Source organism: Homalodisca vitripennis, chromosome 2 (genome assembly GCF_021130785.1).
Source record: "Homalodisca vitripennis isolate AUS2020 chromosome 2, UT_GWSS_2.1, whole genome shotgun sequence".
In the NCBI taxonomy this organism is placed as follows: Eukaryota; Metazoa; Arthropoda; class Insecta; order Hemiptera; family Cicadellidae; genus Homalodisca; species Homalodisca vitripennis.
Window position 1 is genome coordinate 3,666,881 of NC_060208.1, and position 17,272 is coordinate 3,684,152.

The 17,272-nt window shown below is 33.1% G+C and overlaps 1 protein-coding gene across 1 annotated transcript in view; it reads left to right on the plus strand.

Moving 5' to 3' along the window:
* The window catches only part of LOC124353476 (putative zinc finger protein 286B), a 60,926-nt gene that overhangs the window by 38,101 nt on the left and 5,553 nt on the right, over positions 1-17,272 (plus strand). The window contains exons 10-11 of the mRNA XM_046803319.1: positions 12,131-12,342; positions 16,752-16,985. Of these exons, the coding sequence (XP_046659275.1) occupies positions 12,131-12,342; positions 16,752-16,985 (446 nt within the window). The remainder of the gene's footprint in view (positions 1-12,130; positions 12,343-16,751; positions 16,986-17,272) is intronic.

Consider the following 17,272-nt stretch of genomic DNA (forward strand, 5'->3'; position numbering starts at 1 on the left):
TGGGTTCATTTCAAAAATACAAATCAGATTGATAATATTTTGTTTCACGACAGCAGTTGCTGCTTAATGATTTTTCATCATCAGTATCGAATTTTCATACTATATGATTTGGCCTACTGTATCTGTCTTTTCAGTGAATTAAATTCCAATCTTTTGTCAAATACTTTCTTCTTAAAACCTATTGTAGATTTCCTCCCTTTACTCCAGTATTATATATAATTAATAGTTAGATCTTATTCAACTTTAGAAGTATTTAGAGAATGTATATATTGGGCGTCCCTTCTAACGGGCTAAGCGATAATCGTTTCTTGTTTACCTAAATAAATTTAATACTTACGCCATTCTTAGTTTATATGTACAACTCATTAACCCATTGCGGATCGTATTGTTGAGGCGCGCAGGCACCAGCGGGTGTGAATTAATTCACGGTCAGCGGCCGCACGAACAGCAATGGTGTGCCACATCGTATTGCTCGCTATTGTATACTAGAAAATTCAGCTGCAAAGGTATTCGTTCAGATGGAAAATGGGCCTGCTGGGGTATCCGTAATGTAGGAACGAAAACACGCGAGCAAGGTTACGGCGTGGCAGGGATGATGTCTGAATCATAGTCTAAATAAAGCGGCTCGGGCGAATCGATTGCAACATAATAATAATAAATGCGTTTATTTTTTCTCTTTTTTTAAATACATGTAAATACAGTATACAACAATATACAGATTACAGAGAAAAAAATATACCAACCCAAAAAGAAAATAATCTTGCACTTGGGTGGGAGCCATCATCAGCTTCTTAATTTAATTTTTTTAATAATAAGCAGCAAACCCAAGTTCTATAATAACAATATGAAAATACAAACAAATAATAATAAACAAACTAAAATTACTCTTAACCATCAAATTAACACATTAATTAGAGAATAGTAAAATAAAATTTCTAACAAAAAGCGGAAACGAATGTTCTCTAATATTAGCATTACATATCAATCTTATAAATTTTTTCTGAAGGACTATTAAACTAGATAAATTTGAAACATATGAACCACCCCACAATGACAATCCATACTCCATCCTAGAATTAATCAAAGAAAAATAAGCCAGTCTCATAACTGAGGGAGGACAAACTGATTTCAAATGAAAAAATGCCCTAAGTGATGACCGTAGAAAATTTTTCAGAGAACCTATATGAGGTTTCCACGATAAGTTTTCATCTAGAGTCAAACCTAGATACTTAATCTGACTACATTTATCAATTACGCCACAATCACACAGATCCTTGCTGCAATTTATTGAATGTATTCTTAAGGCTGTGCCAAAGATGCCGGATTGGGACAAAGAAAAAAATCATATATAATGTTTTTGATACATTCAAGGATAATTTATTACAAGCAAACCATATAGATATTTGATTTACGAGGGTCGTCCAGAAAGTAAAGAACGATTGCGCATCACGGGCGGCGCAGTTCCCCCACCACCGCGGTAGATAGCTTGTTCGTTAGCCAAACCTTCTGACTCAGTGTGAGCTGAGTAGCGGTACCGTGAGGTCACGTTTGCGTCTCCTGTGAAAGTTTAAAATGGCGGCGTTAATTGAAAATCCCGCCAAGTGTGAACTGCGTAGTGTGATACGGTTTCTGAATGCACAGAATGTTCGGCCTATTGAAATTTATAGGCAAATTAAGGCAGTTTACGGTGACAAAGCTCCAGTCAATGGAATGGCATCACTCGAATTCACCAACAAAAAACAGGAAAGAAAAACCAAATTTGAACACCAGGAAATTGATGGCAACAGTTTTTTGGGACCGAAAAGGCCTAATCCGTGTGGAGTTCATGCCGAGAGGCGAAACAATCAACTCAGAGGCCTACATCGAGACCTTGCATCGGCTTCGCCGCGCTATTCAGAACAAACGACGCGGAATGCTGTCGTCGAAAGTGGTGCTGATCCACGACAATGCTCGGCCTCATTGCAGTGCACGAACCAAAGCAGAACTCAATTCTTTCATATGGCAAATCTTCGGACACCCTCCGTATAGTCCAGATCTGGCTCCGAGTGACTATCACTTGTTTCCAAAGTTGAAAGTGTTTTTAGGCGGAAAAAAACTTTTTGGGTGACGAAGACCTCAAAGAAGGAGTAAAAACGTGGCTTCATTCCTTGGCGGCAGAACAGTATAACGTCGGTATAGAAAAACTGGTGCCACGCTACAACAAGTGCCTTGACAGTTCCGGCGATTTTGTAGAAAAATAGAGTAAGTTTATAAGTATTTATAAATAAATTTTCATGCTCTTATCTTTTGTTTTTATTGACTTATAACAAAACGTTCTTTACTTTCTAGACGACCCTCGTAGGTCATCCTGCATCCTTGAATATAATTCATCAACTGTTGACGCACTATAGGAAAATGCTGTGTCATCAGCAAATGCTGTCACCTTACCATTGAAATTTCCAGAGTAAAAGTCATTAACAAAGATTAAAAACAAAATAGGCCAAGAACTGATCCCTGGGGGACTCCAAAATGTAGACTTTCCAAGCAGCTGGTGCTGCTGTTTATTTTGACGAATTGCTGTCGACCAGTTAGGTATGTCTTAAACCAATTCAAAGGGACACCTCGAATACCAGCAGATTCCAATTTATTTAGCAGCAACCCATGATTAACGGTATCAAAGGCTTTACTTACATCTAAAAATAAACCAGCCACTTTGTTACAAGAAACATTATTCAAACCGTTATATATATCTTTAAAAAAAATGCTGCAAAGCCAGCTCTGTACTGAGTCCCTCTCTAAAACCAAATTGAACTTTAGAAAAAAATTTATTTATTTCTAAAAACATGAGTCTAACTTTAACTAATTTTTCTAATAATTTTGATAAAACTGGAAGTAAAAAAATTGGACGATAATTTTCTACGAAAAGCCTGTCTCCTTTTTTAAATATACATATTACTGTAGCAATCTTAAGCACATCCGGAAAGCATCCTGAACTAATACTTTTATTAAATAGATTAAGGAGTACAGGAGACAATTCTTCTGACATTTTAAATATTAACCTTGATGATAACAATTCAACACCAGTACTTTTACTCAGCGAGAGAGACTTAATTTGTATTTTTAGTTCTGTCAGTGTAATGGGAAATAAAAATAAGGAACTTTCGTTAATAAAAGGTTTAAAATTTGTTAAACAAAGGTGCTTAACCCTTTTAGCCCCGGCGTCCGATATATCGGACAGAGGTGGTCTAGCTAAAATGCCCAACGTCCGATATACCGGACGTCTCGAGAATTTAATGTAGCTGGCTAATAATATGTCCAAATGCCATCAGTTTCGGTATAGTAGTCGGTGAAGAAACGGGCTACATGCAAAAACAATAAACCTTCCAATTGGCATCGTATTTCGTCGTCATTGAGCGTAGTTTATTTGTCGATGTCAGTTGTCAGACGACTTCAGTTGCATTGTTGTTGTATGCTGACTTATAACCTCAATTAGTTTGCGTGATTGAAAGCGGTTGTTTTTCGTGTGATTTATTGTATTATTAGTAAAAAAACATGAGTAAACGTCGTAGAGAAAAGTTACCAGTGATTGAAAACACTTTGATAAACACTGGTACTTTGGGATTATACCGACGACACCCATACATGAATCGTTATTTGACATTTTGCTTCTACTGATTACTAGATTAGCGTAGAACAATATTTCGTCAATATAAAACAGGAATTGTCTTATCGCAAACCCCTCCCCATCCTCAGACAGAGGTCAAAGTCGAGCGGTCTAGTAGATAAGTGATTGCAGAGTCCCGCCGCGCGGCCTGCCGTAATCGGGATTCTCGAGAAAGATAAGATAACAGCGACAAAAATACCGATCACAATACCTGGAAATGCTTGTTGATTAATGGAATGTTAGTTCTGTTACTCAACTACATTGTTTTATAACGTTCTAAGTTCATTGAAAAAGGTTTAAGCGTTGGGGGCATATAACGGAATCTGACCCCATTCCCAAAGTACCATAAAATGTATATATTGTAAATATTATTTCTTTTACTTTTTTGAAAAATTAAACAAGTTTTAGTCTTACAAACCATTACAATTAGTTTGTGTTATTTTACAATTGTTATTATTTCAAAAGTGCAAAAACAAGTAAACAAATATCTGTATACTTCTACTGACGTGTATGTGGAAATATATGAAGAAGTGCTTATGCAGCAATACAATTAATTGGATATATCTCCTGCATTTATCAAGGAAAGTTCTTAAAATTTTGTGTGTAGTAAGAAATATGTGTACAACAAAATTGCTTCATTTTTCAGGGGCTACAATTTTTTTTCTACCGTTTATGTATGTCCAAACTATAAAAAATAAAAAAATTTTATGTATAAATACGCTAAAAAAACAAATCATTCTGTAAAAGTACTTTTTAACTATTACATCTAAGAGTACACTTATTTGTGAACAATTTAAAACAAAAACCTAAAAATTATCTTCAAAAATAAGAAAACTAGATGAATTTTCCCTCAATTCTGCACTACGGTCCCTTATCGCCATGGGCTTTCTGGCAAGTCCATGGAAAAATGGCTGGGGTTAAAAGGGTTAATATCATCGGTGATATATTGAAATGAATCAACTAGGTTATTAGGAACATTAACAAAATAATTGTTAAAACAGTTAGCAATTTCACAACTATCAGTCATAAGATTATTATTGTTCTGTAATGTTATTTTACTACTACTTGATGAATTTCCTTTTATAATACCATTGACTGGATGCCACAGTTGTTTTGAATTGTTTCTGTATTCTTGGAACTTACTAATGTAATCAACATGGGTGAGACAAGCTAAAGACAGATATGAGAATATCTGTCTTTAGCTTGTCTCACCCATGTTGATAATTTATATTGAAATTTATCAAAATTTTCCTTATTTTTTGTACAGGGATTTTTTAAAATGATTTAAATAACTTATCTCTAATAGAAAACGCCTTAGATAATCCAACACTCATCCATGGTTTTAACATTTTAAATTTAACATTAGTTTTTTCTGCTGTATTAGTATATTTATTGTTATCAATCAAAGTAGACAATTTATCATAAAACAAATTAAATGCCAAATTAACATCAGTGATCTCCAAAATATCCGACCAATCACTCTCCAAAATATCAATGCCAAGTCCTTTATAATCAATGAAACATCCATAATGAACTCTTCTTTCTGCAATTCCAAAGTGAGTGAAATCCATTATGCACGCCACTGATCTGTGGTCAGTTACATTTGTTTCAATCACCGATACTTTGTTAGTTTCATAAACCTTGGAACTAAACCATATGTGATCTATACATGAGGAGGAAATACCCTGCACTCTCGTATCTAAGTCAACAAGTTGTTGAAACCCAAGACTAGCCATTGAATCCAAAAATTCATCACTAAGGCTATTTTCCGACTTAATGTTAATATTAAAGTCACCCAAACATATAATATTATCACAATTAATTTTTTATAACGAGCACGTCAAATCATGAATGACATCCCTTGCCAATGATATATGCCAACGATATAAACCAAGAACATAAAAAGAAATATTATTTAAATGACATGAGACCAAAACCACATCACAACCAGGTATATCACATTCACACAGAACCGATGTTATAGTCTAGTACACTCAGTACCCAGTACCCAGTACAATCTTCTAGCACACCGAACGACTCAGTTTGAGAAGAAACCGTCATACATGGGAACCAAACTTCACAACCTCCTACCTCCAGATCTGAGAAGCAAGAATGAAAGAGAGCTACCACCTGCATTACACAAATGGCTTATCGAACGTCCATTTTATTCTATGGAAGAATTTTATCAACAGATTTAACTACAAGTTATTTTCTTGTTACTGTTATTATTGTAATTTGACTTAAATACTATTCTCAAAGAATATGTAAATTAAAGAATTTTGATTGATTGATTGATTGATTGATATAGACTGATGTATATAGACAATGACACCACTACTTCTCACAGCAGAGTTGCAAGATGCAAATATTTGATAACTATTAATATTATATAAAACAGCTTCTTTCTCACTTACCAACCAAGCCTCAGACAATACAATTACTTGAGGCTTTACCTGCAAGCAATTTAAATAAGCAATAAATGAATCAAAATTTTTGTTTACACTCCTAATATTTGTGTGCCACAATAATAAACCCTTTTTCTCACTATAAAATTGATTTACATCATTAATGCTCTCTAAAAGTGTTGAACTAGACATTATTTACAATTTACAACAATTTTTACATTAAAAACAAGAACATAATCAGTTATACAACAGTAGACATAAAACACTAGTAACTTAACCACAATGATTTCATACACACATACAAATAAATATACAGAAAAAATTACTTGCAATTGTATATGTGCATATAGTAACAGCTAGATTTACATTTAAGAAACATTGTCTGACACAATACAAATCAAGAATACAAACAAATTTTTCTAATTAAATTATTATTCTGTTACACCAAAATAAACATCAAGTTTTTCTTCTAAGCTTAAAACGGAAATGAATTATTTGAATCAGAAAGACAATGCATAAAATTAAAATAAAATGATGCTTCTCAAAGCAAGAAATATTTAAATATAAAAATAAAACAACAATCTGAATCCTTATCAAAGGAGACAAAACAATATGTGAGAAAAAAATATTGATTTTCTACAACATGGCAATAAGAGAATTTTGCTTGAGGTGATGAAATCATCATGGCCATTGTCTAGACTAAACCTACCAACATGTACATCTGCGTCGTTTAGTTGTGTCACTAACCTCAAAAGTATTATAATAACAACTCAGGAAAACACCCAATCAGAAGCTCTAAAAAGCAGAGAGTAAACTCATATGAATGATTTTTCAACTTCGACATACAACTGCGATCTGTAGGATATTTATAAAACTTTTGAAAACTCTTAAACGTAGACCGTTGTTAAATACTCTTAGTCGACAAGTGAAGACGATCGCCCGATCTATCAGACATTAACAGAACTATTAAGAGGGAAATTTAAAAGCAGACCGCTTTTGCGACCTGAGCTCGTTACCGTGCGTTAGCCCAGCTCGTCAGTGATCCGCAATGGGTTAATAAGGATAATTTTAATTTCATTATCAATGTGTATATTTAATAAATAATTGTAGGTATAAATTTGTAGTAGATTTTATCAAGTAAAAAATGGCTCTAAGACAAAAAGTGGGGCAGGATTGAGGCCCCTATACTGCTCTGTACGCGCAGCCTTCAGTCTCACAGGGTGTCTGTAGTCAGGGAATTTTAACTATATAAGTCATGGAATTTCACGATTGACTGGGAAAATTGTCCAGTTATTCTTGTAGGGTGTGTACTGGTCACGAAAGTCCCAGTAGTTATGAATTTAAATGAGGGTTCACAGAAATTACCAAAATATCATGGATTATGGTTTTGTCACAGGAATTTTCTGTTTAAAATATCTGTTTTGTGTCATTTTGATAATAACTAGTGATTTAGTGTCGATGTCAAATCTCGAACCTACAGAATCTTGAACGAAGATCAGGTCCAAAAATCGATCAACGGGATCCGACAATAGAATCTGGGGAGACTTGCTGTGTCATTAATTATCAGTTATTCTTCAGTATACAAATTATTTTATTCATGAATAGAGTTTTTAAAATAGTACTTTGCTTGCAATTAGTATTACATTTACGTTCATACATCACGTCTATTACCTGCTACTACCTTACATGTGTCATCTGCTAAACAGTGTAATTGAATACAATTGTCAAAAGTTTATGTTCAGTTTTTACAGTGAATGGGCATGTAAGTGTATCAAACTGTTTTAAATTGTAAGTTCAGTAAGCACCTGCTACTACCTTACATTTTGTGTCATCTGCTAAACAGTGTAATTGAATAAAATTGTCAAAAGTTTATGTTCAGTTTTTACAGTGAATGGGCATGTAAGTGTATCAAACTGTTTTAAATTGTAAGTTCAGTAAGCACCTGCTACTACCTTACATTTTGTGTCATCTGCTAAACAGTGTAATTGAATAAAATTGTCAAAAGTTTATGTTCAGTTTTTACAGTGAATGGGCATGTAAGTGTATCAAACTGTTTTAAATTGTAAGTTCAGTAAGCACCTGCTACTACCTTACATGTGTCATCTGCTAAACAGTGTAATTGAATACAATTGTCAAAAGTTTATGTTCAGTTTTTACAGTGAATGGGCATGTAAGTGTATCAAACTGTTTTAAATTGTAAGTTCAGTAAGCACCTGCTACTACCTTACATTTTGTGTCATCTGCTAAACAGTGTAATTGAATAAAATTGTCAAAAGTTTATGTTCAGTTTTTACAGTGAATGGGCATGTAAGTGTATCAAACTGTTTTAAATTGTAAGTTCAGTAAGCACCTGCTACTACCTTACATTTTGTGTCATCTGCTAAACAGTGTAATTGAATAAAATTGTCAAAAGTTTATGTTCAGTTTTTACAGTGAATGGGCATGTAAGTGTATCAAACTGTTTTAAATTGTAAGTTCAGTAAGCACCTGCTACTACCTTACATTTTGTGTCATCTGCTAAACAGTGTAATTGAATAAAATTGTCAAAAGTTTATGTTCAGTTTTTACAGTGAATGGGCATGTAAGTGTATCAAACTGTTTTAAATTGTAAGTTCAGTAAGCACCTGCTACTACCTTACATTTTGTGTCATCTGCTAAACAGTGTAATTGAATAAAATTGTCAAAAGTTTATGTTCAGTTTTTACAGTGAATGGGCATGTAAGTGTATCAAACTGTTTTAAATTGTAAGTTCAGTAAGCACCTGCTACTACCTTACATTTTGTGTCATCTGCTAAACAGTGTAATTGAATAAAATTGTCAAAAGTTTATGTTCAGTTTTTACAGTGAATGGGCATGTAAGTGTATCAAACTGTTTTAAATTGTAAGTTCAGTAAGCACCTGCTACTACCTTACATTTTGTGTCATCTGCTAAACAGTGTAATTGAATAAAATTGTCAAAAGTTTATGTTCAGTTTTTACAGTGAATGGGCATGTAAGTGTATCAAACTGTTTTAAATTGTAAGTTCAGTAAGCACCTGCTACTACCTTACATTTTGTGTCATCTGCTAAACAGTGTAATTGAATAAAATTGTCAAAAGTTTATGTTCAGTTTTTTACAGTGAATGGGCATGTAAGTGTATCAAACTGTTTTAAATTGTAAGTTCAGTAAGCACCTGCTACTACCTTACATTTTGTGTCATCTGCTAAACAGTGTAATTGAATAAAATTGTCAAAAGTTTATGTTCAGTTTTTACAGTGAATGGGCATGTAAGTGTATCAAACTGTTTTAAATTGTAAGTTCAGTAAGCACCTGCTACTACCTTACATTTTGTGTCATCTGCTAAACAGTGTAATTGAATAAAATTGTCAAAAGTTTATGTTCAGTTTTTACAGTGAATGGGCATGTAAGTGTATCAAACTGTTTTAAATTGTAAGTTCAGTAAGCACCTGCTACTACCTTACATTTTGTGTCATCTGCTAAACAGTGTAATTGAATAAAATTGTCAAAAGTTTATGTTCAGTTTTTACAGTGAATGGGCATGTAAGTGTATCAAACTGTTTTAAATTGTAAGTTCAGTAAGCACCTGCTACTACCTTACATTTTGTGTCATCTGCTAAACAGTGTAATTGAATAAAATTGTCAAAAGTTTATGTTCAGTTTTTACAGTGAATGGGCATGTAAGTGTATCAAACTGTTTTAAATTGTAAGTTCAGTAAGCACCTGCTACTACCTTACATTTTGTGTCATCTGCTAAACAGTGTAATTGAATAAAATTGTCAAAAGTTTATGTTCAGTTTTTACAGTGAATGGGCATGTAAGTGTATCAAACTGTTTTAAATTGTAAGTTCAGTAAGCACCTGCTACTACCTTACATTTTGTGTCATCTGCTAAACAGTGTAATTGAATAAAATTGTCAAAAGTTTATGTTCAGTTTTTACAGTGAATGGGCATGTAAGTGTATCAAACTGTTTTAAATTGTAAGTTCAGTAAGCACCTGCTACTACCTTACATTTTGTGTCATCTGCTAAACAGTGTAATTGAATAAAATTGTCAAAAGTTTATGTTCAGTTTTTACAGTGAATGGGCATGTAAGTGTATCAAACTGTTTTAAATTGTAAGTTCAGTAAGCACCTGCTACTACCTTACATTTTGTGTCATCTGCTAAACAGTGTAATTGAATAAAATTGTCAAAAGTTTATGTTCAGTTTTTACAGTGAATGGGCATGTAAGTGTATCAAACTGTTTTAAATTGTAAGTTCAGTAAGCACCTGCTACTACCTTACATTTTGTGTCATCTGCTAAACAGTGTAATTGAATAAAATTGTCAAAAGTTTATGTTCAGTTTTTACAGTGAATGGGCATGTAAGTGTATCAAACTGTTTTAAATTGTAAGTTCAGTAAGCACCCTTTAGAAGTTTGATATATTAGATTATGTTACTTTCAATGAAAATGATGCATTTGTGTTTTTCTCTCTTGGAAGGAGATTGGGTGATTGATAACGCCATACAAATATTTTTTTAATTAATTTACTCTTCTTTGGATAGAAAAACTCTATTTTACTGACTAACCCAGTTGTCAGCTTAGCCACTAAATCCCTTGTGGTGTATTGCAGCCTCTAAATCTTACTGAAAACTTATATTCTGGTTCCAGTCAATAATGCAAATTTAATCATTAATGAACATCAAGGCAGAGGCTCTCGCTGAAGCTTGCTCCTACATTTCAAAGATAAACACAAATTTTTCTATTTTGATTCTCTTGACATTGAAAACTATTCAGTGAAAAATATAAATGTAGACAGAATGGCCAAACACTTGGAACTAGAGAACACAGCAAAATTGCAAAAATGTTCAACCCCGCAACAAAATAACTTAAAAGATTGTGAAATTGTTATGTTATTATTGTGGAAGTATTGATAGCAAGTATCATAAGTCGGGGAAATGGGGAGCTTCAGCTAAATCTGCCACATTTCAGCGAGCTCGGTGTATGGAGTAAACGTGCACAACTTGTGTCAATATTGTGTAACAGAAAAACTAAATATAACGGACTGTTGAATCTAGTTCATATGATGATAAAGGCAATAAAACCTGCCAAAGATACTATCAATGACAGTGCAAACACACAAGTGTCTTTATTGCACCAAGAATACACTAATGAAGCAGCTCACAAGTCATTAACTTCTAATCCTTGGACGAAAATTGAATTAATTCACAAGAGACTAAATTGAATATCCAAGGAAGCTGTATTCAAAACTCTTCATCAAATAGATACATGGCTTTACACAACACTGATATTATGGATACAACCTCATGCTGCACAACCTCGACATGTGATTGACAGTCCAGCTTCATATCATTTAACACTTGTGTACTGATGACTATGACTATGACTACTGAACATCTGTGGATTGAACCACCAGAAGAAAATCTATCGTTTTACTCTGACAGTCTAGGAAGCTATATTTCTACAAAGATATGTGAGCTAAGTAATCGAAACATTAAAAATACTTTCGGTTTCATAAGACCAAGCACAACTTTAGTTCAAATTTTGGAATCAGAGAGTGAAGACTCTGTAGACCCCATTGTAATCCTAGGAAGGACAAATAATAGCTTAAATAATAAGTTTGTTACTATTTTCAATTAATTAGAAAATAGATTAACTTGTATTAGTAAAAAACAAGTTATATATTTATGGACCTCAGTAGGGGATTTGATAGTGTATCACATTGTAATTTGTTAAATACATTGAATAATATTGGAATAAATAACAAAACTCTAAAGTTGTTAAAATCATATTTAGAAAATAGAAGGAATATGTTGAAATTAGTCATACAAGAAACAATCAACTATTTAAAATAACTATAAACTACACTTGCTTAATACAATACCACTAAATATTACTAAACAGAAGAAACCTTGGCCATCTTAAATCTTCCAAATACTTGACTTCTACGTAGTTGGACTATTTTCATACCAAGACATTGATTTTTACCACTAACAGTTCTTATTTGTTCTCTATTCCTCTGATGTATCATATATCTAATTCACACTGGAGCTTTACTAAAACGGCTATTGTCCAACACAGGTACATGAATCAAAAGTGTGAGATCTGCCTGAAGACGTACGCAGACAGCAAGTCACTCAAGAAGCACCTGCAGGCGGTCCACAGCAAGTTGAAGCCGTACAACTGTCAGATCTGCGGTCACATGAGTGCACGCAAGGCGATGTTGCAGGCGCACATGCGCCAACACACTGGCGAGAAACCTTTCGCTTGTGAAATGTGCTTGTTCCGCACAGGTCAGTATCCCGTGAGTTTTGTGGCAATTTCCCCAAATCATGTGCATGTGTATAGGCCTGTCAATTTTCAAGCATTTGGGGGAAAAGCTATAGTACAATTTGTAATCATGCAACTGGTTTGAGTTTCTTAGGTCGGTGGTTTATTTTCAACAGCACACTATTATATTACAGTTAAAAGGAAATTTTGAAAATGAGGTTCACCAAAAATTTTGTAAATTTTGTAAAAGTCAAGTATTTTGGTATGTGACCTATAGTATAAAAGAGTATTCTAACAAAAACTTAACAGAGTTAATGGCTCGTCTCACAAGGTCTTCTTATCTCTTTGAAAATTCAGTTGACGAACTATATATAAAATTTCATTACATTTTTAATCGGAACTTTGGTAGCTGTTTTCCTGTTGTAAAGAAGAGGTTCTTGAAAAAGAAACCTAAGTGAATAAGTGTACAGATCTTGAGGGCTAGGGAGGATCTGAAGGACAGGTACCTTTTGCAGTGTGATTTCCCTTGTCATTACAGAGAGGTTTACAGAAAAAAAGAGGAGGGACTATCGCTCACTGATCTCCTCAAAAACTGAAGTGGCAGCAGACTATATTTCATGAGATGTAAACATGGGAAGGAACAGTTTAGCAGATGGTAAGGGTGGTGCTTGGGTCTCTTCTACCAATTGTATAGATGAGGTTGTTAAGGACAGTACTGTTTTGGACTCAGCTCACTTATTGATGTGGAGTTTAACGAATTCTTCATTTCAAGTGGAAACTTGAAGGTGACTCAAGTTTGTGGAGGTAGGCAGAGGATACTTCTGTATCTTCCAACTGTAATTTCTTTTTAGCTCCAGTCAGTGAGGCGGAATATTTTCTGCCAACTTCATTAATGGTTTTCAATAAATGAGACAGTTCATTACAATAGGGATTCCCTCGTACTTCCATATCATGTCTTGTTTCTTGGCTAATAAAATTGATTCTGACCTGAAGTAGAACTCTCAACTTGATCAAGTCTGCACTCGGCTTGCCTGTCGATATATTGCCTCCGGTAGTTTCTTAACCCTTTGAACGCCAACGTCCGATTTTATCGGACGTCTAGGAAAAAATCTCTAAAAATCAAAAACTTAATATTGAATAATTAACCCTTTTAGTGCCAACGATACGGACGTTTGAAAAACTACCGAGAAATGCCAACGTCCGTATATACGGACGTTTGAATAACTATCGAAGAATGCCGACGTCCGTATATATGGACGTTCGGAGTAAAAGTCATACCGCAATCATTTTTTAACTTGTTATAAATTTGTTGGTATACAAACAATCAGAATGAACCAATCTACATAAAAAAAATAATAATAGTAATATCGTAAGGTTAGTCAGGTGTTTAGCCATGATAGAAATGGCCGTGTTTGTTGCATCAGACAAAGTTTTGTCAGCTGATAGTTCACGTCTAACCTCTGTGTTTGGTTGTTTGTGTTGCTGCTTCCACAGTGTTTGTTTAAATAGTTTACTAACAATGTTTCACTAACATAAAAAGTAAACTTCAATAAAATGAAACGCTCGCGATCTCCACTTAGCGAGAATACAGTTCTTGCCGTATTAGAATCAGATGATTTGAGTGATGGTGCTTTGAGTGACGAGTCTGCTGAAAGCTCAGTTGTTGATGATATTTTTGATGATATATTTTTTTTTTATTTTACAAAGTGTACATTATTTTTTAAGTAGAAAGTAGTTTCAGACAGTTTTTAATGGTTTCATAGTGGAAAATATTATAAGCTTTATAAAGAAGCTAAATAATGTACATAACACAAAAAAGTGAAAATGTAACTTTCTAAAAAAATTAACATGATTTTTTTTTATATTAATCAAAACTTTTTATGTGTGTATTTAGTTTTAATTCCTCTTTCAAGTGATAGTATGTGTTATAGTGAAATAATTTTTTTAAAGTACTATTTTTCATGTGAAACTGGAAAAATATAAAAACTGTAAGTAAAATGTCTACCTTTTTAAATTTGTTTAAGTTAGTTACACTTAGAAATATAATTTGCTTTATAGTTTTTTATAAGGGAATTTAATTTACTGCAAAACAATGAAAAAATTGGGAAAATATCTCAATATTTGTAATTTTCAAAATTTTTTTAGTAAAACACTGCAAAACGGCTGAAATAGGCCTGGCATCCTTCAGTAGTATTATGTGAAAAATCACTGGCATTTCTCAGACCAACTTTTGATTTTTTGTCTGGCACTAAAAGGGTTAAAGAAGATACCATTCATTACCGTAGATACAAGAATATTAAATTGTTTGTAAAGAACTGTTTTTTTCTTTTTTAATGCTGTTAGATGACGTAAACAACTAACTAAAACACACTTTCTCAGTTGGATTGCGATCGCGGTGTCATAACGAGTAGCGGAGCGTTTTTTTTGTTATATAATTGTGCGTTTTTATTAATTCAAAATGTTTCTAAGTTATATTAGATATTAAAATGAATTAAAAAAGTGATGACTCTCACTCCGAGTGTCCATGAAGATAGTGTTGTAGAGTTTGTTTGAAAATTGACTAATAAGGTTATGTTTATGTTTTAGTTTCGTTTTAGTAATTAGTATTATATTACACATGATTTTGTATTGTTTTAAATGGTTTTTTCATTAAAGCATTGAAGTTTTGAAAAGAATTAAAAAAAACTTTATGGTGCAAAATAAACTTTAACTAAATATTTTCCAAAACCTTGTTTTTTAGCAAAACAAACCTCTAGCGCTTGCAATACTTTTATAATTGTGTTTATTGTACAGTATTAGGTTATTACACATGATTTTAGGGTGTTTTAAATGCTCTTTATCATAAAAGTATTAAAATTTAAAAATAAATTTGTCTTATATTAGTTATTTTATCTTATATTGGATTTTTATTTTGTTTCTGTAGAAAAGTCACTGTCTAAAGTGATTTTTAATTATCTAAACATCTTATTATTATATATTTTGTGATGGAAAATTCATTTAACTTTCAAACGAATTAAAAAGGAACTTTTAATAATAAAAATAATGTTAAGTAAATTTTTTTCTGTAACCTTGCGATTTAATAAAAATTATCTCTAGCAATAGACTATTTATAAAAGTTTTGTTTATGGTACAATATTAGGTTATTACACATGAGTGTGGGTTGTTTTATGTTCTCTTTATCATAAAAGTATTGAAATTTCAAAATAAATTTGTTTCATAATAGTTGTTTTACCTCAAACTTGATTTTTATTTTGTTTCCGTGGAAATGTTGCTGTTTAAAATGATTTTTTAATTTTAAAAATTATATACAATTTTAAATGTTAAATAGTGTCTGATACGTTATTTATTTTCCTTTAAAACAAGTAAAAAGGAGCTTTTTATGATCACAAATAAATTTTATATCATTTTGTTTCTAAAACCTTGCATTTTCATCCAAAACCCTCTGGCACTTTTCACGTAGTCACATTAAACAAAGAAACATTAAGAATTGTATATTTCGGACAAATGTACCCTGTTTTAGCTATAGTCACGTTGTGGAAGGTGGCTTCTGAATCCTCCTTGGCAATAGTTTTTGTGCTTCAAAAAAGAGCACTTAGACAAAGAGAAAGTTATAGAGGATATTTTCATTGAGAGGGAATCTTAACTTTGACCTCTCTTTTTGTCAAATATATTTCTATTACCGTTTTCTATAATGAAAGCCTATTTCCTCAATGTTCACATCAGTGTAATACAAGAAACAAAAACGGTTGCATAATTCCTAAACATAAATTAAATTTCTTCCAAAAATCATTACTATATTTGGAACCAAAAATATTTAATTTCTTGTCTGACAACATAAAGAACTGCTCTGACATTCGTCTTTTGGATCTGAAATCCATGTTGAGATCATTTCTTATGAATAGTGAAATTTTAACTTTTGTTCATAGTCTCTCATAATTTTAAGTTTTTATCAGTAGTTTAAAAAATAGTATTTATTAAAAGTAATATGTCTATGAACAATAAAGTAATCTATATTCTATTCATTCGTAAATTTCTGAAGTTTTTTCGCCAAAACATGCAACTTTTGGTAAATAAATAACATTATAATTCTGTATAAACCTTGCTATGCTCAATTACTTCATCATGTGATTAAAGAAACATAATCACAAGTAATTCATAGATCAAAGAGGAGGAGAAAAATATGAAACTCGCATTTGTTGATAGTTCAGAACTAACAAATGTTGCAAACTTGTCAAATGCATAATAAAACATTGAACTATATTAAATATTATTGAAAATCTAATCATCAAAACTGATAATGCCATAATATTACAAAATTAAGTTTAAAATAAAAATGATTAATAAGAAAATACTACAATGTAGAGATGAATAAGTTAAATTGAAAGTTTATAACGTGAAGTGTGTTGAAGCGTAGTCAATGTGTTGATTGTAGGCGACCACAACTCACTGCGGCGTCACATGATGCGCCACACAGGCAAGAGGCCGTACCGGTGTCCGCACTGCGCCTACTCCTCCATACAGTCTTCCTCGTTCAAGTCACACCTGCGGTCCCGACACCCCGGCCAGTCGGGGGTGTACACGTGCAACAAGTGCTTCTTTGCCACCGTCAGTGAACACAGTTACCGCAAACACATGTCTGACCACAGGCTAAACCTCATACCTGACAGTGAGTTTGTCTCCATCACTCTAGTCTTGTCTCACTCTAATAATTAGGTTAAGTTTACTTCCCTCACAGGCCGACCAAGTGCTTCTTTGGCACCGTCAGTGAACACAGTTACCGCAAACACATGTCTGACCACAGGCTAAACCTCATACCTGACAGTGAGTTTGTCTCCATCACTCTAGTCTTGTCTCACTCTAATAATTAGGTTAAGTTTACTTCCCTCACAGGCCGACCAAGTGCTTCTTTGCCACCGTCAGTGAACACAGTTACCGCAAACACATGTCTGACCA